This window comes from Panthera onca, chromosome D1 (genome assembly GCF_046562875.1).
Source record: "Panthera onca isolate mPanOnc1 chromosome D1, mPanOnc1 haplotype 2, whole genome shotgun sequence".
NCBI lineage: Eukaryota > Metazoa > Chordata > Mammalia > Carnivora > Felidae > Panthera > Panthera onca.
The window spans coordinates 70,735,635-70,755,673 of NC_138348.1; the positions used below are offsets into that span (position 1 = coordinate 70,735,635).

General features: G+C 37.6%; 1 protein-coding gene across 2 annotated transcripts in view; it reads right to left on the reverse strand.

Moving 5' to 3' along the window:
* Nucleotides 1-20,039, reverse strand: part of CTSC (cathepsin C) — a 37,744-nt gene that overhangs the window by 14,656 nt on the left and 3,049 nt on the right. Inside the window, exons 3-4 of one of the 2 annotated variants that reach the window (XM_078433018.2) lie at nt 14,707-14,791; nt 10,061-12,406 (exon numbers count right to left, since the gene is read on the reverse strand). In XM_078433018.2, the coding sequence (XP_078289144.1) occupies nt 12,396-12,406; nt 14,707-14,791 (96 nt within the window). In that variant the 3' untranslated portion in view covers nt 10,061-12,395. Of the gene's footprint in view, nt 1-2,538; nt 2,706-10,060; nt 12,407-14,706; nt 14,792-20,039 lie in introns of those variants that run through there. The other variant, XM_078433017.2, reaches the window with a different exon arrangement.

The following is a 20,039-nucleotide window of genomic DNA, read 5'->3' on the forward strand; positions in this document are numbered from 1 at the left end:
TCTCTGAGTGGCAACACAGAATCACTACCTTGCCCCACCCGCTACAAGTTTTACAATGCACCTTTATAACTTTGTAAAAATAATAAAAAAAAGGAGATGACAGCATAAACTGTATATAATGTACATATAGCATGGCAAACATTATAACATAGGAGGCAAAAAATTTTTTTTACATATGGACGTTAGGTTTACATCCTTGTTATTCAAATGTGGTTCTTGAACCCAATATTAGCAGCCACACCTGAAAGCCCATTAGACATGCAGATTCCAAGTATCCAATCCAGACCACCAAAATCAGAAACAACATTTTAACAATATTCCCAGGTGATTCACAATAACATTAAATTTGAGAAGCACTGGTTTCCCTGATCTCAAATGCTTGGGTATGGATATGGATACAGATATAAATAAATCTAATACACAGAGAATATGCTTACAAAGCAAAAAAACTGGAGAAGTTGATTAGTCATACAATACAAACATGTATCAAACCTATGTTCCAGGTACTAGGATTACGGATAATTATTTCTACTTAAGAAGATTCTGTCACTGAAGTGTGACTCATTATCCAAGACTTCCCAATTATGCAAAGCAAGACACACCTAATTTGAGTAACATCTAGGCATGCTGTGAACTTTTCTTTCCCTTTTTATTTAGGTGTTCACAGAGGAATTATTTTGACATAGTCAAAGAAACTGGGAGCACTGAAAATAATAAGAAAAATGTGCAACTACTTTAATAATCATGTGTATACATGTTTTTATCAAAGCTCTTTCCTTCTTGCAAAGTGTGAAACCAGAGAGTTATGATTATTAAATAGATTTTAAAACTTCCTGTATCTGGTTTCTGACAACACTAACAAAATAAAAACAAGTTACGGTTGTTTGTTTCTTTAGATACGAGGGTAAATTTTAAATTGTAAAGGTCTATTTTGAAGTGTTTTCCACTGGTGGGAGTCACTGTTGACTCTCAGGTATTCAAGAAGCAGTAAGTTAGTCCTGCTTTTCTTGCTTTATCCTAGCAACACATCAGACAGGGACATGTGCACTATACTAATGACAAGGTAGGTCTTAAACACTATTATTTTCAGTGTTTAAGATCCAAGGAAATTAAAAATAATGTAGTTTACTATGGGATAACAGATCATTAAGAGCTGAAAGAGACCTTAAAGATCTCTTTAAGCATAGAGCAGAAGACCTTAAAGCATAGTCCCAAATGCTTTTACAGGTGAAGCGGAATAGGTTCTGAGCATGCCAGTGAGTAGCTTCTTCATTAAGTGGGACAATGTTTAAAATACCAAAAAGAGCACATTAGTACACAGCACATCCCAAGTGGGAGAGTGAAAAGTGAACAGTTTAATAAGAAAAGTGTTGCTCAAGGATCAAGTCAAGCAAAGTAATTTAAAAGCTAAATTCAAAATGGAGAGGATGCATTAGTCTAGATCTTTATGAGTACTTTCCCAGACAAGTGCAACTTGTCCTCTTTAAACTCCTGTCCCCATTGTCTCTACCTCAGAACCACATCCCCAACTTCTCTACTGTAGGATCACTCACTGCCCATGTGGCCTGGCCTGGGAAAATTTATTCATGGGTACTTTTAGTGGATTTCACAACTAAATAAAACAGAAAAGGCTGCTACCAATAATACCCCTTTATCTTTTCCTTCCAAATAACTAAAGTCTGAAATCTCTCATTTGTGTGGTTCACAGTTACTTAACCTGGACCTCGCTTAACAAAAACTTTAACTGCGTATTGTAAGTTGAATTGTGTCTTCCCAAAATTCATACGTTCAAGTCTAAACTTCCTCGGAAAGTGATTTGGAGACAGGACCTTTAACAGGGAAATTACAGAAACATGAGGTCCTATCAGTGGTCCCAAACCCAATATGACTGGTGCACTCAGGAAAAAAAGAGATTAGGAAACAAACTGAGGGGTGACATGTAAGGACACAGTGAGAAGGTGGCTGTGTGCAAGCCAGGGACACAGGCTTCACAAGAAACCAAGCCGGCTGACATGGTGGATCTTGGACTACTGGCCTCCAGAACTGTGAGAAAAGAAATTTTTGTTGCTTAAGCCACTCAGTCTGTGACACTTGGTTTCGGCAGCCCCAGCAAACTAATACACTGCTACATCACTACTAAGAACTGTCAGTTCAGTTACTCACTGCCCTTGTTTAAAAGTTATGTTCAATTAGTATCACCTATGATTTGTTGCAACATAAACATTGGCATGTACAAGTGTTAAGCAATCACATGGCAATGATAAACCGCTCTTTTCTTTCTTTGGCACTGCAATTCGATGGTCCTTCATATAAATTTTCTTGAAAGCCATCAGTGGTCCATTACTCTTGGAAAAAATATTTTCTTCTCTCCGTTCCATTACTCAACATGTTTTTCCAGTTAGGTTTTATATAATATGGCCTATGTTTCTATGTTAAATAAATTGTGTATCATCAAAATAATGTTTTCCAAGAATTAACATAGACGCATCCTTCTACATACTATAAAACTAAATGTATTTTTCCCTTGTAACAACTCACTTTTCCGGGAGACTCTCAAGGTGTGCTGTGTTCACATTCACATTCTCAGAGGTACTTCCCACCTTGGTTCCCGTGAAGCAAGCCCAGTTCCGGCCCAGCACATCGTGCACCCATCCAGGCATGGTCTCCTGGCAGTAACTGGTTACCTTGCCGCACTCTTCTTCATACTGCAACCAAGTAAGGGAAGGAAACGTCAAGCCAATGGATCTGTGCTCATCTGTCAGGTCCCTTTTCCCGGCTCCCATTCACAGTCCTTTCATCTTGGGAACCAGCCTCTGCCAACCAAAAGAAAAAATTCACCCTGAGAGGTTACATTCTGAGAATTACTCTACAAAAGGAGGAGAAATAAACTTTTCTATGATTGCAGGAACTGACTGCCAAAAACAAAATTTGCATAACAAAACATTTCTGGGAATGAAAATCAGGGGGAAAAAACCTAACATTTTTAGAGCATCTGCCCCATGGCAGGCATTTTACAATAGTTTCCTCATGTAGTCCTCGCTAAGCCAATGGGGAAAGAGCCTTCAATAAGCCCATTTTACCAGCAAGTAAGTGGAGGCTCGGCTGAGAGAGGGTACGTAGCTCCTAAAATAACAGAGCAGTTACACGGCAGAAATAAATTTCTGTTCAATCTGTCAGACTATACTTTTCTACTCAAAGAAGATGTACTCCAGCAAACTACAAAAATAAAGGATGAAAAATTTCCATAGAACTAAACAAAATCCTTTTTCCTGTCAACCTCACAATTTATTAGGATAATCTGATTACGGGGGAGAAAAGTAACCTGATTATTAATATTCTCTCCATTATATTTCATTAATATGGCCCCTTGTCCTATTCCAATGTTAATACTGAACACCTATAATGTGATAGATCTAGGATTTGAACTCAAATACATAGGTTCCTGAGCTTACAAACCCTCATGTTATAACATCTCCTCATGGAGAAGGAAAGCCCAGAATGTGGGAGGAAGAAAGGGAAAATTCATGCTAAATTTCAATGAGGAGGGTCTTGGGCACAATTTCAGGCACTGACTTACTGGAACAAAAGCACAGAAGCAGTCAGATGACACATAAACAAATTGCCAGCTGTCAGCTGAATTGCAATACTTTTCTTTTGAAAAGTACATAGTAGGTTATTTTTGACTCACAGGCTATAGTTTGCGAACTCCTAACATAACAGGTATCACTTTACCTGTGTGCAGGGGTTGGCAAACTTCTTTTCTAAAGCCAGAGAAATAACATTTGAAGGCTTGCTAACTATAAGGCCTCTGTCAAAACCACTCAACTCTGCCACCGCAATATAAAAGTTGTATAGGAAACAAAGAAATGAATGAAGTAGACTGTGTGCCAGTAGAACTTTATTTACAAGACCAGGCCCAAGGTTTGCAACCCCTGCGTTTAGAGGAATGCATGCGCTAAACTATACCTAAAGGTAGAATTACCTTTGCATCAGACTCTCTCTGAATTCAAATCATATTTACGAATGGAGTTAAAAATGCTTGGCCTTAGAATCCAAAAAACTAGATTTGAACCTTGGGATTCACCACCCACTAAGCTATACAACACAGGATAAGTGAGTATGGACTACTCACATAGATTTATACTCTGCATCCGTATTGGTGGTTCATGATATTGTGAAACCTGTCTATCCACAGCTGGCTAAGCATGTCTTCACCTGTGTGAGTTCAGCTTCCTGCTCATGTCCCTGCTAAAGCCCCAACTCAGGATGAGAAACACTGAAACAAAGGCCATAGAATATGACCAAGCTGCAACATTAGAGGGTGTGTTGTGTAAAAAGATCAGTAAAATTTATATTTATTAAAATCAAAACTACATGCAACTACTATTTTTATAGATCAAAAACACACTAATATTGGTACCTCATTTGATGGAATCTAAACCCCTTAGCATTCTTTTCAGTGTCTCTTTGGCATAGGCTCTTGATCGTGTTCCATTCTCTGCAGTGTGGTGGTCAGATAGGCCAGGTGGGGTTAAGCCAAGGCTCCCCCACCTCTGCCATTTCAGAAAGCAGTCTGACAAGACTTTAAAGAGTTCTTGAAATGTACCTTACAAAATATGTCAGATACACATAAATGAAAAAAAAATACTACACGTAGGAAGACACTCATTGCAACAGAAAAGTTAAAACCAAGAACTGTGTCCTAAATGTTCATGTATAAAAATAAAGGAGTATTATACAGCATTTTAAATGATAAATGTGAGTTCTATAGGACAGACGGCTGCCTGCTTCTATGAATGTAGTTTTATTGAACACGGCCAGGACCACTTGTGCACATATGGTCTATGGCTGCCTCCATACTACAGCAGCAGAACTGAGTAGCCACCTTAGAATACCTAAGGCCCACAAAGCCAGAAATGTTTACTACCTGACCTTATAAGAAAAAGTTTATCGACCTCTGTAGAAAACCTATGTTAAGAAAAAAAATTACAAGATAGTACTTAAGTTGAATACAAATGCAAAGAAGTTTCAAAAATGGAAATAAAAGGCAAAATCAGTCTCTGGGTAGAATCTCCTTGTTTATAAAATGAGGACTGCTATATACAATTATTCACTTTAAAAAATATTCTTGGGGTGCCTGGGTGGCTCCATCAGCTAAGTGTCCAAGTTTGGCTCAGGTCATGATCTCATGGTGAGTTTGAGCCCCACAGGGAGCTGTCTGCTGTCAGCACAGAGCCTATTTCAGATCATCCCCCTCTCTCTCTGCCCCTATCCCACTTGTGCACACGCATGTGCCATCTTTCTCGAAAATGAATCAACATTAAAAAAAATAAATTAAAAAATTTCCTAAGAATGAAACTCATAGCCTACAAAGTCCTGGAAGAGGACGCCTAGGAGAGATGGTCAAGGTGTTGTTAGAGGCTGTTAACACTCATCTGTTTTGGAATTACTATTACACTTGAAAAAAATTATTTATAGAACTTACTGTGTATTTTGCTAAGGTCTTTCATTTATTTATCAAATATTTATTGGCCACCTATTTCTCAGGCATCAGTGCAAGGTACTAGGCACACACACATAAATGTATTGATGTGGCCCTAGCCCTTAAGAGGTTCACAATTCAATGAAAGAAACAAATAATTCATTACAACATCATGTGGTTCAAGAAGCTAACCATGCTGGAGAAGCCCGGGAAACTTCCCCATCTAGGCAGAATTTAGATCACAGATGAAATAACTTTCCCCTAATACCAAAAGAGTTAGGGGCATTCAAGTGAGAAGAACTGGGCCCCATGTTTTTCAGTGTGGTTTTGCTCACCTGGTTGGCACAAATGAGTCATAGTTACAAGCATCATGTCTACCACCAAATGAACTTTCCCTGTGATGGGAAGGCTGACTTGTTATTTTGATAGAGGGGGAAAAAATTCACCAAAGCATGACTGATTTTGCTGAAGTTTCTTACCACATTTGTTTAAGGACTCTGTATTTTTTATCAACATTATGGAACTATAGCACCTTATCAGTTCACATTTCGATAAATATCTTACCCATCACTCATAAATCTTCTAAGTTCAAGGAAACCGAGATAATATAGTCTCAGGGGACAAAATAAGAAAAGTAGTCAAACTAGAATTTATAAAACCAAGGGCTCTTCCCAATACCACACACCACTTCATATACTCTGTCTTTTCACAAAGAGCTAGAGAAGTAAACATACTAGCCAACTCCAAAAACAGAGAGGAGATACCGAGAAACCATGCAGCAAAGAGTTTCCATCTGTATCATTCGAGCCTCACAATGATTCCTTGGGATAATAGGCATCACTCTTTTCATAAAGAAAAAAAAATGACATGCTTTGCAAAGTAAATGGAGAAAAGAGAATTCAAACATGGGTTCACAAGTTATAGGATCATTACTTTATTCACTGTTTCCTTTAAAAAAAAAAAAAAAAAGTTGGAGAAGATTAACAGACTCTCAAGGGTAAAGTCCAAATTGCTGTCCACAGCCCTGTAAGGGCCACTTACATTCTCTAGCAACTCTAATGGTCATTTTCTAATTCAATCTTTTTACCTTTTTTTTGCCAAGGTTTTTTGATGGGGAGCAAAGGTCACAGACATGCTCTTCAGGCTGGACTTCCTAGACTATATCCAGCTCTGACATTAACTGTCTGTGTGATCCTAAGCAGATTACTTATCTTTTCTGCACCCTCATCTATAAGATCAGGATGATAGTAGACTCCACCTCATATACTCTGTTTTACATATATTGACTCATTTCACTTTCACAGCAGCTTATGAGGTTGTTCTCGCCTCAAAAAAAAAAAAAAAAAAAAAAGGCACTGTGAGAATAGGATTGTTTATTCAGGAAGTAGGAAACTGGCATTAGGAAGCAATTAGTTATGGAATGAGTGAATAAATGAATAAGAGAACAACAAATGCCAAGTCCTCTTTAGCAATAACACAAGAAACTCAGAAAAGATACGAAGTTTGTAATTAATCGAAGTGCAGTGCTTCTAAGATATCACAGAGACCCTGAAATTACCTTATAAAAGGTAGGACAGGGTTGTAATACCCTGTAATCTGTGCAGGATTCAGTAGCAGCAGCATTGAGCACTCTAGAAGCCGACTAGTCAGTACCTTACACCTTGAAAGGACCACATGCTGTTCATGTTATTTTCTTGATTTGAACGTTCTCACGGTATCGGTCATTTTTGCTATTGTGAAATAGTTCTTATGTGATTCTGACATTATTACCAATTAAGAAGCTGAAGTTTTGGCCACACTATCCAGCTTGAAATATAGCCAAAGTATTTTTAAGGGTTTTCATTTATTTCATTTATATAAACATCAGTGTCCGAATACCGTCTTGCACAGATGGTGTAACTTAAGTTTCCTTTCATTCTTGCCAATTTCAACAGATAATTTCATAAAATGTAAATTCCACACACTAGCATTTAGGTTTAGAAAACTACTAGGACTTACTAGCTATCCATTTGCCTCTTCGAAATTACCCAGGGTCGCCAAACATTCTCAAACCCCTCTTCAAGTTCCCACTCATTTCATCAACTATCATTACTGTTACCTATTTAACCAATTGAAAAAGAACAGGTTGGGATATTTTAGAACTTAAGTTTAAAATCACTTTGTTCCATGGTTTCCCTGATTAATATACTTGGCAAATATTTGAATACTTAACTTTTATGTAATGCACTGGCTATCAGAAATAGGCAGTCTTGTAAAAGGGCTTTGCCCTTTAAATCCTGTTCTGCCACTTATAATTTATGTAACCTTCAGCAAACCACAACTAAGGAGCCCCAATTTCTTCACCTGATAGTGGGAATGATACCTACAACACTGGACACCTTTGAAGGATAAAGATGACATTGTAACTTTGATGAGTTTAAAAAGTTAGGAACATGAAACAAGAAAACAGTAGAAGTATGATTATCTGTTACCGCGGGGGATACAGAAGTTGTTTTAAGACTGTAACTATGCCATCAAAGAACTTAAAACACTAAGCCCAATCTGTCAGCTGAACAGTTGATACTGGTTGTCAACCAGTGGTTTCCAAAATGAGATGAAAGATGATCCACTAGAATATTGGGAAAAACATTTTTTTTTACATTTGTAATTACATACAAATAAAATTGAGAAACAACTTCCACTGTTCTTTAATTTACAAAGCAACCGATGCCACCGCTCAGTGTCAAGGTCAGAAGTTCACCTGCCAGGCACAGTGTGCTACACATGTGATGGTTAAGACACAGGATGTCCTTTTTACATGGGCCTGCTTACACTGATTTCTGTACCTAGCTGATTTAATGAAGCTAATTTTCACAAAGTGGCTTAAAATACTTGCAGAGAAACCCGAATTTGCAAATACTAATATAAGCAGACATAAGAAAACTGACAAAGCTTACCTTTGCCCTGTTCCTGGTAGAAGTTGTCGGGCAAATACAAGTTTCTGAAATCAGATGTTTTCCAATGGTTCCATCACAGCAGTGTTCAGTTTTTAATCTTAGTTACCAATAAAACACGTCTCACTTAAAATCTGTCTAGCTACACTTGTGGTGAGCATGGCGTAACAGAGAGCTGTCGAATCAGACACTATCAGAACACTGTGTTAGCTCTACCCCAATTTAAAAAAAATAGTCCATTAAACTGTCACCACCCCTAATACCCAACAGCACTTCCAGACTTTACTAAACCTGTGATACTTTCATACTTTTAATAAAATGGATCAAAACTACTAACATCTTTTAAAGATTTTAATTAGAAAATTGTGCTTCCAAATGTGGAAAACTTTCAGTAGTGAAAATTATAGGTAACAGATTCTTATGATAATGAAGCATGCTTTTTGTATTATTTTCAAAGAATATCATCATGGAATATATTTTGGCAAAACCCATTTTTGTGACAAATATTTAATCATTTAATATTACCTCATGTGTTTGATAGCAAACATCAGTACAGCAGTACACGGATATAATGTTTTAAATGTACCTTTACACACTGTGGAATACATGACAAAAAATTTGGAGAACCAGGTCTTATCCATCAAGATCATTCAACATTTCAGGAAAAGACACCTGGCATGAAGCTCAATGATTTAATGGTAAAGCATATATGCAGAGACAGTACATTTCCAGCAATACTAAATAACAAAACATGTTTACTTGAATTCTGCCCTGTTTCCTGTATATAGATTAACTGCTTTCATTTGCTGTCAGGTCTGGAGTGTAAAAAGCATCAACAAAAGAGAACAAGGCACATTTTTACTAAGTTGTTATTTTCCCAGACCTACCCAAGAGTACCACATATTTCCTCAGAAAAAAAAAAACAAACTCCCCTCTGCCGGCTTCAAGGATTAGCTCTAGCTTTCTACCTAAGATTTAACCATTTGTTTAAAAAGTTGAATTTCAATGAATTTTGAAACTGCCAAGAAATCATTAGTGGTTGTAACCAAATACCTTCCAGGATTTTACTGAGGTAAAGACAGATTTGCATGTGGAAGTGAGTTCATTTATTTCCAGTGCTTAAAACACATTCAGGTTAAACCAAAATATAGGTTCTAGAATTAGTTAAAATAGCAATTTATCATTCAATACAGTTGTCAAAATCTCTTGGCTCATTCCTCACTTCCTCACTCATAAATTTTTAAACTGGGAGATTTGAACAAATCTGAGAGTTCACCTAATCTAACCTTTGGCTGGTGTCTCTCCATGTACCGAAATGGGGGAAGGAACAGGACAGCACACAGCACTCCAGGCTGTGCGGAATCTGCCATCATAAAGCTATCTACCCTGACAGCTAACTTAGTTTTTAGTAATTCTCAAAGTTACAACTTTACTGTTTTTAACTTTGAGCCCTATCTCGGTTTTTCTAGTCTCATACAAAAATTAAAACGTAAATAAATGAACAGAATAAAATCTAAAATCCTCCACTGTTTTCTACCACGCCAATTCAACAAATATGGCCTGAGGGTCCACTACAGACTCTTAAGTACATAAAGGTAACAATATACCCAGAAACATGTCAATAAAACAAGACAATACAATGATATATTATTCAATTTTCTTTCTTCTACATTTATTGAAGGCCTATTATTTATCATGCATCCCATTATACAAAGGGAATAAAATGCTTAGTAGTACAGAGTTGATCCCTGCCCTCAGAGTTTAAAGATCAGAGAAGACAAACAATTGTGACAGAAAATGCAAAGCGGTATTATTTTAGGACACCTGCTAACACAAGTATCTGTAATTTTGTACCTACCAAGTCTTCTTTTCCATTAGCAAAACATTTAGATGCAAAGTTTCTCAGAGAAATAGGAAAAAAAAAACAATAAAAAACAACTTTCGTAGAGGTGGTTTTAAATTCCATATTAAATACATTCTTATACACATTAGCTGCTTTCTCACTTTACATCCTGAAAATTAGTTTGAAAAATGCAACTCTTTTAGAACCCTGGAGACAGGTAACCTGATATGTATTTTTAGGGCACAGAACCAGAAATATAAACATAGCATCATTTCTGATTGTGCTCCTAGAATACAAAAGAATTACATCTATGTAAGCTAATATTACTTGTGAAAAGTCTTTGAAAAGACAAGAGAAGTGTGGTCAGTTTTCCAAACACTTATAAAGTTCTATGTAATCAGGTTCTGAAGATACACAGGTTGACATACAGCTTTTCAGTCTGGAAGAAGACACACTATCAAATCACTCCATTACAGCAGTTAATGCAGAATTACCTGAGCAGAGGTAACTGCAAGCACGATGTGAACCAAAACAATGGCAGTTCTCCCACCAATGGAGAGAGCTAGGGAAGGTCTCACAGAGGTGGCATCAAGGCCCCGGGTAATGAATTATCAGGTCCAGAGGTAGGATGGAAAAAAGTATCCAGGTAGAAGTAGTCGGGTATACAGTTACTTCACCTTTCTAAGACATAACCTTTCCAGAATAGCAGACCAGTGGCCACTCAGAGGTCATAAAAAGTTCTCTGAACCAATAAAATGATAAAAATCTGGTATCTAGAGATTCTTCCATTCAAGCACAGATACAAGAGAAAAGCCCTCCAGAAAATAGGGACTAGGTATGGTTCCAAATTTTCAACTTACTGAGGCTGATATTCATCAATTCTGAACAACTGAGCAGGAAACTAGTCCACTGTTTAGCAGGAAAGAGCTAAAAGATAGCAATCAATAAGAACAACAGTGTAATTAAGAGAAGTCAACTAGGCAATGTTACTTAATGTGATGTTTTTCAGAACCTTCCTTTCTAAGAACACAAAAGGAGAGAAGGTAAGTTTTCATCTTGAATGAAAGGACCCTGGTTTAGGAAAGAAAGAGAATAGCCTAATTTGGTAAGGAAACATAAGCTGTAAACCATTTCAAAAGAAGCCAATGCAATGCGTATTTCATCCCATTAAACATTCATGATGCTTATGAATTGGGAGTCTCCAGAAAAAAAATCCACTGAAATGTCTGTCACTTAAGTACCATTATTTCTTTTATCCTTTAGCCCCAGGGAGGTCCTTAGGCTTGAAAGGCTAGCCCTTGTCATTTTACAATTGGATGCACAGTAAGAGACTAATTTTCCCTATCTGTAAAATGAAGCTAGTAATATCTACTTCATAACATCTTGTAAGGCAATATATGTCAAGTTCTTAGTACAAAACTGGGACCTAATCAAAAAAACAGACAAAAAAATGTATTAATCACCCCATCTTTCTGGCTAGGGTATACAGGCCTATGATCTACAAGGATACCCTTCAGTGGTTTGACTTATCTCAGAAACCTGTCCCCCAAACAGGTCTTCTGTAGAATGATCTTTCTACCCTATACATCTGTGCATCTCAAGATATCCTGAAGCATTAATTTCTCCTTACAATGGGTCCTGTGGTTCATCAAGATAATTAAAGAAAGAAAGGCACACAAGAAGATAATTTAACTGGGAATAAAATTTGCACTATGAACAAAATACAACACAAAATTCAAATCCTAATGAGTTTGGAAAAATCATTTCAATAGAAGAATATTCAAAAGGGAAAAACTCGAGTTTCATATAGTTCCTTTCATTCAAAGGTTGAATGGTGAAGCCACCTAAGACTTCCAGATGTCTTTCTTTTTCCTGTGTAGTCTGGTTGTTCACATTTCAAAATGGCGGTTGCTGCTTTCCAGGGAAACGGTTCAGGAGGGCAGCTGCCTTGGAGGTAGGTCACCAGGACTCCTCAGCATTTTACATGCACAGAAAGACTCCAGAAGGGGAATGTAGTTGCTAGAGGCCTCGGCTAGCTGTTAGAGGTAAGAAGGTCCACGGCTGCATGCTGCTCTGCCTCTTAGCCCCAAAGTCTGCTTTTTGGTTGTTGTTTTAAAAGAGCCCCTCAACAGATGCTCTATTTAATAACTAAAAGACAATAAAAACTAGAGTTACAAGCCAACCAGAATCAGATGGTCTCTTAAGAATGTTTAATCATATTAATTTCTTTTCAGAAAAAAAAAAAAGAAACCCCCCCCCCCAAAAAAAACAAAAAAAAAACAGTGCTACTATTTGAAATGCTGGTAAATCTTAATGCTATTTAAGACATTCACAAAAGCTGCCATTCTCCAAAGCTGAAAGCTTAAGCAACATGTATCATGCATGCAGCCAACATGCTCAAGAAGCACATGCAAAGGCATTTGAAATCAACTACCACTGTATGAATCTAATATAATTTTGAAATATACTTAAAAGAAACAGGCCAATCCAGCAACCTAGATAGATAGGTTACCATGCATTCCTTACGAAACCTAAATGCAGGCTTAATGCTGCTTTGATCTGTATTTCCAGGTATTTATCCCTCTATTTATCCCACTTACTAAGAGCAAACACTAAGGGGGTTTATCTTTTAATAGAGGCATTCCTTAATTATTGGGAAGAGTGAGAGTTTTAAGACAGAATTTTGTCAACTGCATTCTGAAGATACCTTATTTTTTGTGAGGAAAAAAACGGGTAGCTTATTTTGGGCAAGTTTCCTATTTTGTCTTCCTCCAAAGCTACCACCATCCACTCTATAAAAGATCCTGAGATTCTGAAAGGGAAGCTACACAATGTATACTTATTCAACTACCAGGAATTCAGGGAAAAAAGAGCTTATTAATTTCAGCTCTAATTTTCACTTTGATCTGTTAATAGTGGCTGCCTAGAACAACCTCTGAAGTTTAGCAAGATACAGTGACAAGTGATGAGTAAGCCTACCCAGCACATGTGTGGGGCACTAGGGGTCTGTTAACAGTTTGGAAAACGCTGATACAGGATAAAGCTATGGAAATTTCAACACTTATCCCAGTTCCCTTTTTCATAGCTCTTTTTTACTTAGGAGCTAAGTAAAGGAAGTAGGGAAAGAGGAAGGGGGAAATAATATTGTGTTAAAATGCAAGGAATGGTAGGGCATCTGGCTGGCTCAGTCAGTACAGCGTGTGACTCTTGATCTCAGGGTTGAAGGTTCGAGCCCCATTTTGGGTGTAGAGATTAGTTAAAAATAAAATTTAAAAAAAAAATGCAAGGAACAGTTAAGTCCCTATCAACGTTACTCTCTAACCACCCTTTTTCCATAAAAAGTTTTTTAATTTTTTTAATGTTTATTTATTTTTGAGAGACAGAGAGAGACAGTGTGTGAGTGGGGGAGGGGCAGAGAGAGAGAGAGAGAGAGAAAGACACAGAATCTGAAGAGGCTCCAGGCTCTCAGCCATCAGCACAGAGCCCGATTTGGGGTTCGAACTCACAAGCCATGAGATAATGACCTGAGCAGAAGTTGGATGCTCAACCAACTGAGCCACCCAGGCGCCCTTTGCATAAAAAGTTTTAAGACCTCTAAATTTATGGACCCAGTGAGAGTAATGATTTAAACATCTTTTTGGGGAGCCTGGGTGATTCAGTCTCTTGAGCATCCAACTTTTGAGTTTGGCTCAGGTCATGATCCCAGGGTTGTAGAATTGAGCTCCATGTCAGGCTCTGTGATGAGCAAGGAACCTGGAGATTCTCTCACTTTCCCTTTGCCCCTCCCCTGCTTGTGCTCACACCGCACACACGTGCACTGTAAAATAAGTTAAGATTAAAATTTTAAAAAACACCTTTTCTAAGTGTGAGAAGAATGTCAAAAGTGCAAAAGACCCTCTTATTTCTAGTCAGTAGTCTCTGTTCTGAGAAGGAGTCAGTTTCAAAAGATGGGTGATGTCTCACAGTGACGAGTGCCAGGCAGATGAATTTCTCTGGAAGAGCCACCCTCTCTACTAGAAAACAGACCTAATATGCCATAGCTTCACATGGTTCCCTCTGGAGTCTTTTTAGGAAAAAAATGAGCAACCTGAGGCAGTGTAACTACTTCAAATAAGTGAAGTGACTGTGAGCTAACTTTTTCTTAACTGGGTCTCTACCTTTTTGGGTTCATGTCTGCTTATGTTATGAGCATCATACTTGTGACAACCAATTCGATGTGTTGCAAACAGAATAAACTAAAGTGAAAGATCACTCACATAAAATAGTGCAGGCAGGTAAGAAGTAGCAAAGCAAGAAGCAGGCTCAAGCAAGAAATGTATAAGAAAACCCTAATCTCTCCAGTCTTCATCTCCCTTTCCCAGATGAATAAACAAATAGTAATTTGCATAAGCCACCAGGGAGGAGGGAAGCTGGCTCTTTAGTAAGTTAAAAATTTCAGTGGAGCTCACCCAGTTTGTTCCTCAGATGTCTCAAATCATGTACCCTCACAGTTCCCAGCTGCATGAACAACTGACTGATAAAATCAGTGACATCCTATGAAGAGTTCACAATGGTAAACTAAGTCATTATGTTACAATTAAGCATCACCATGAAAAAAAAAACAAAACTAGGCTTGGATTGTTAAAGTTCTGATTCTTTCCATAAAATGAAATACTCAAGAGTAAATCTCAAGTTGTTAAAATTAAAAAAAAAGACAACATCTGGATCTCAGTATGCTAAATCTATACTAAAGTAAATTAGGCTAAAAACAAGTATTCTAAAAGCTAAACTGTTAGATCTTAAAAATGAACCCAGAAAGCACAGTAAAAACAAACAACAAAAAAACAAAACAAAAAAAAAAAATTACAAGATTCCCAAATTCTTAACTGTGGAAACATGATTGACATTTCTGGCTGACGTGACAAGCTTGAAATTTACAAGTCACTAGCACACAAAATGTGCAAATAAATTCCCTGGTATGGATTTCCCAACGTACCACTCTTGTTTCAAGAGCCAACCTGATATAGAAATACCCATGGAAGGGGTGCTTGGGTGGCTTAGTCGGTTAAGCATCTGACTCTTGGTTTTGGCTCAGGTCATGATCTCAGTTCTGTGAGTTTGAGCTTCACATCAAGCCCTATGCGGAGAGTGCAGAGCCTGCTTGAGATTCATTCTTTCTTTCTTTCCTTCTTTCTTTGTTTCTTTGTTTCTTTCTTTCTTTCCTTCTCTTTCTTTCTCTCTCTCTCTCTCTCTCTCTCTCTGCCCCTCCCCAGTGGTCTCTCAAAATAAATAAATAAACTTAAAAAAAAAAAAAAAAGAAGAAAGAAAGAAAGAACCATGGAAGTCTTTTTTAGCTTCAAGTTCTACCAAGACTAGTGGGTTGCAAACAAAAACACAATTAGAGATCAATAAGGTTTGCTTGCCAGTCCTAAAATAAAATTTTCAGTCAGAAGACTAGTTTCTCTTCAACACATCTTCTCCACCCGTGAGTGGCTTAATCTTCAAAATGAAGTCTGAGTTCCTGTTCTACTGTTCCTTTTTTGCAGCCTCAGAGAAAGTGAAACGGGAAGCAGGAAAAGGTTAGGAAGCCTTTTTAACTTGAGGATTTTCTTCGGAACTTAGTTTCTCGCTCATAGGACTTCCTTCCTCTGTGCCATTAGAGAAGATGCAGTACAGAGGAGCTTTACACGTGATGATAAAAAATAAAGTACATAAAAGCATAAAAAAAATCACTTATCCACCCAACACATAGTCAGCCATTATTTAACATCCTGTTTTGTTATATTCTGTTTTCATATAAGAGGTTGGCTGCTTTTGGGGCACCAGAGTGGCTCAGTTGGTTGAGCATCAGACTTGATTTTGGCCCAGGTCGTGAATCCCAGGTCATGGGATTGAGCCCCACATCACACTCTGCACTAAGCATGGGGCAGAGCCTGCTTAAGATATTCTCTCTCTCGCTCTCTCACACACACAAATTAAAAAAAAAAAAAAAAAAAAGAGGTTGGCTGCTTTTGATCTGCAGGTACTTTGAAGGGATACAAATTTGTTGGGCATACCAATTATAAGCCAATGGTAATGCTATTAAATTTGATAACTCTTAGAAACTAGCCTGCAGATAGTTCTGTCATTTACTTTGGCCAGTACACTGCTTTTTTAAAAAACTGAGTATGAATGCCTCTAAGACAGTTTCTATTTTGCCATTGATCTTATTACTCCTTATTGTTTCACATTACAGTCATTTCAAATGCTTAAGTAGCTACCCAGGTGAGCCCTAAATACATCTGAGATTGTAACTCCCCATAATGTTTCAGATAATTGAATGTATGCAGGAAGGGGAGTAGAAAAACATACCTTTTAAGAATATATACCTAGTGCTTCCTATCAAATTCAAACTATCCAGGAATGAAAATTCAGTGTCCAGATTTATTTCCTTCCAAGCTTTTTATCTAGCTTGAAGTCCTATTCAACAACAGATTATCCCCACTTGACTCCCAATTTCTCAAGCAGTTAAAACCAAGGGGGAAAAAGAAAGAGCTTACAAAAACTTAGATTATGAAAAATGCCCACCTTCCAGGTGAGGCTTGAGAACTAAATAAAGCAAATTCCTACCAACAGTAGTGGTATCACAATTGCTTCAAAGTTGGAATGCAGGGAGAATGATGTGGAAGCTGTCGGCTCTACTGGGCTGCGTGGAACAGAGCTAACAATATCCTACATGTATCACCTGTTCAACAAACGCTAACAGCAACAAGAAACAATCTAATGTAAATATGTAATCTAATGAAGGCATATCTGAAAAGGACAAAAGGAAACAAGTGGTAGGGCCTGGTATGAGTCAACATAGAGATCTGGAAATCCAATTGATTTGCAGACTAAGAACATATAGATAGTAGATATTCATGGCAAAAATGTCAGGTATTTCTTTAACAGTGGTAGGTTGAACACTACGTTGTAGTTTACATGAGACACTCTAAATAACAAATACTGCTTACATCTTGATAATTCTACCTTTTCAAAAATAAATTTTCATTTAAAAGATATTTTCTAAGTCTGTAGAATAAATGACCAAAGCTCTGTGACATTAACAGGTTTTTGGTTGGGGTGCTTGGGTGGCTCAGATGGTTAAGCAGCTGACTCCTGATTTCAGTTCAGGTCATTATCTCATGGTTCATGGGATCAAGCCCCATATGGGGCTCTGCACTTACACAGAGCCTGGTTGAGATTCTCTCTCTCGCACTCTCTCTGCCCTTTCCCTGCTCACACATACTTGCTCTCTCCTCCTCTCTCTCAAAATAAACTTAAAAAAAAAAAAAAAAAAAAAGAAATCTTATTGGGCGCCTGGGTGGCTCAGTCGGTTAAGCATCCGACTTCGGCTCAGGTCATGATCTCTCAGTCCGTGAGTTTGAGCCCCGCATCGGGCTCTGTGCTGACAGCTCAGAGCCTGGAGCCTGTTTCAGATCCTGTGTCTCCCTCTCTCTCTCTGCCCCTCCCCTGTTCATGCTCTGTCTCTGTCTCAAAAATAAAAAATAAACAGTAAAAAAAAAAAAAAATTAAAAAAAAAAGAAAAGAAATCTTATTAAAAAAAGACGTTTGCGTTTTTCTTGAGTTAGACACCTAATTTGGTACTTCTGCAGGAAATGCCCTGATACTTATGGTAAAAATCCAGCAAGTTTTTTGTGTTAGCCAGTGTCACCAAAAATATTTGCCTTTCCTATTATCTACAGTCAATTCCACTCTATAATTTTTCTTAAATTTAAAACTCAGCTCCCCATTACTCTGTCACTTGGATTTGCCAAAAGAGCATAGATTCTTTCACTCTGCAAAACATGTTTATCTAGAACTGCTTGATTAGCTTAAGAGAAATTTTAAAACCAAGTATCTTATGTATATTCTACTCTGTTTATTAAAATTATGATCCTATCACAAAACTTAACTATTGACCAGTCAGAGTGACTGATTTTTCAGCAGGAAAACACAGCCCTGATAATGGTTCTGTTTAAAAAAGCACTTCAAAAAATATACTGAAATCAGTTAATGCAAGAACACTCTTCCTTTTCTTGCTCCTAATCAGAGAATGCCATCCAGAAGCCTGTGATTAAGTAGGGGTCTACCCAACAACAGTGTATGTATTGATTCTTCCCACTTGTGGTTAAGTACACTTAAAACCTTATTTGACTTTATGAAGTGGCTCTCTACTGACCCATGACTTAACATTCTGAGGTTATGGAAAAATACCAAATGTGCTTACACTGTAATTTCAAGGGAAATACAAAAAGGCATTCTGATTCCTCCTCCAGCCACCAGCTGTCCCCTCTGTACCTACCAGCTTTGGACTCTTATTTAAGCTAAGAGCAGACAAACTGATGGAAAAATATTAATAAAAGGAAACTGCTCAGATCTATTTCTGGTTATGGCTCAGGCAATTAAATGCTGACTTTAGAAGTTTGCCCAACAGTTTCTCCCATTCTACAGAAGGTAAGAAAGAAAACTTTTCTAAGCCAAATGGGTAAAACTATTTTACTTACTCATCTATTTGTATGCAACTTCCCAACTTACACTTCAACCTCCTATTTCTCAAGTGAATTCCACTTCATGGATTTATTTTCAGTATTTAAACAAATTACCAACTAAGTGTCTACTAAGTGTCAGGCAAAAAAGGACAAGGGGGAGGCGGGTAGAGTACATAGTCAACAACTAGCTTGAATAGGTCTTTCCTTGTACATCAATTCCATAGGCAAATGGTTCTCACCTAAAAGGCAAAGAACTTTTGAAGGGCTATAGCAGAGTACTGACAAGGAGTCTGCAAAGCCCTAGGCTCATCAATAAGCAGATCAAGAATTATATTCAGAATGAATTATGCTTACCACCTATGTATCACAATTTTAAAAATTCATATAGATACTATTTTTTTAAATACATAGTATCCAGGGGTGATATTAAAACGTTTCATAAATGGTCAAGCATGGGTTCCAACTAAAAAACATGACCAGCTGGCTCTCAACTGGATAGATCAGAAAGGATAGATCAGTTCTCACTGAGTATCAAACCAGCTAATACAGGCGAGGGGGATAATTTTTTCCTCTTGGTCTCTCTTCCCTTTTTTCATGTTAAAGAGGGATTCTCAAGGTTAAGGAAAAAAAAAAAAGGAAAGTTGTTATTCTAAGAAATATACTTGGCTCAGATGTAGCACCATATCCCAGTGATTAAATCACAAGCCAGGTTAGAAAAATCACAATAAATTCAGAGGTGACTCTTTTGTTAGTCCCCTGTCTTTCATCATCCTAAACAGATTCATTCCCCACTTTCCCACAGATCCCTGTAATTGGCCAACTCTTACCAGATGTTCCAAAAGTTGTAAACCCTACTCCATGCAAGTCTGTTTTTGTTTATACTCTATTTATAGTAAGAAACAGCGAGTCTCAGGCTTGTGTCCTCAATTCACTTACAGCAGTTAATACTCTGCCAACAGGAAAAGTTCCAACTTCAGAAAGTTATCTGGGATGGACTGAAATCTGTGCTAAATAAGCTATTATACCTCAGCGTATGTATGCAACGGGAAGCCAGGTGTTAAAATACAAGAACGGACAATGCTTCTTCCCCAGTGAAAGAAGAACACAGGTTGGACTGGCGGAGCTACATTTTACTTCAGCCCAAGGCATAACTCACGCTCTCTATCTCTTTGTCTCAGCTCACTAAAGGGAGTTATTCACATTAATACATCTAGTACATTATAACACAGATGGTCCTGGACTTTACGGTGGTCCAACTTACCATCTTTGGTAAGCTACACACATACATATGG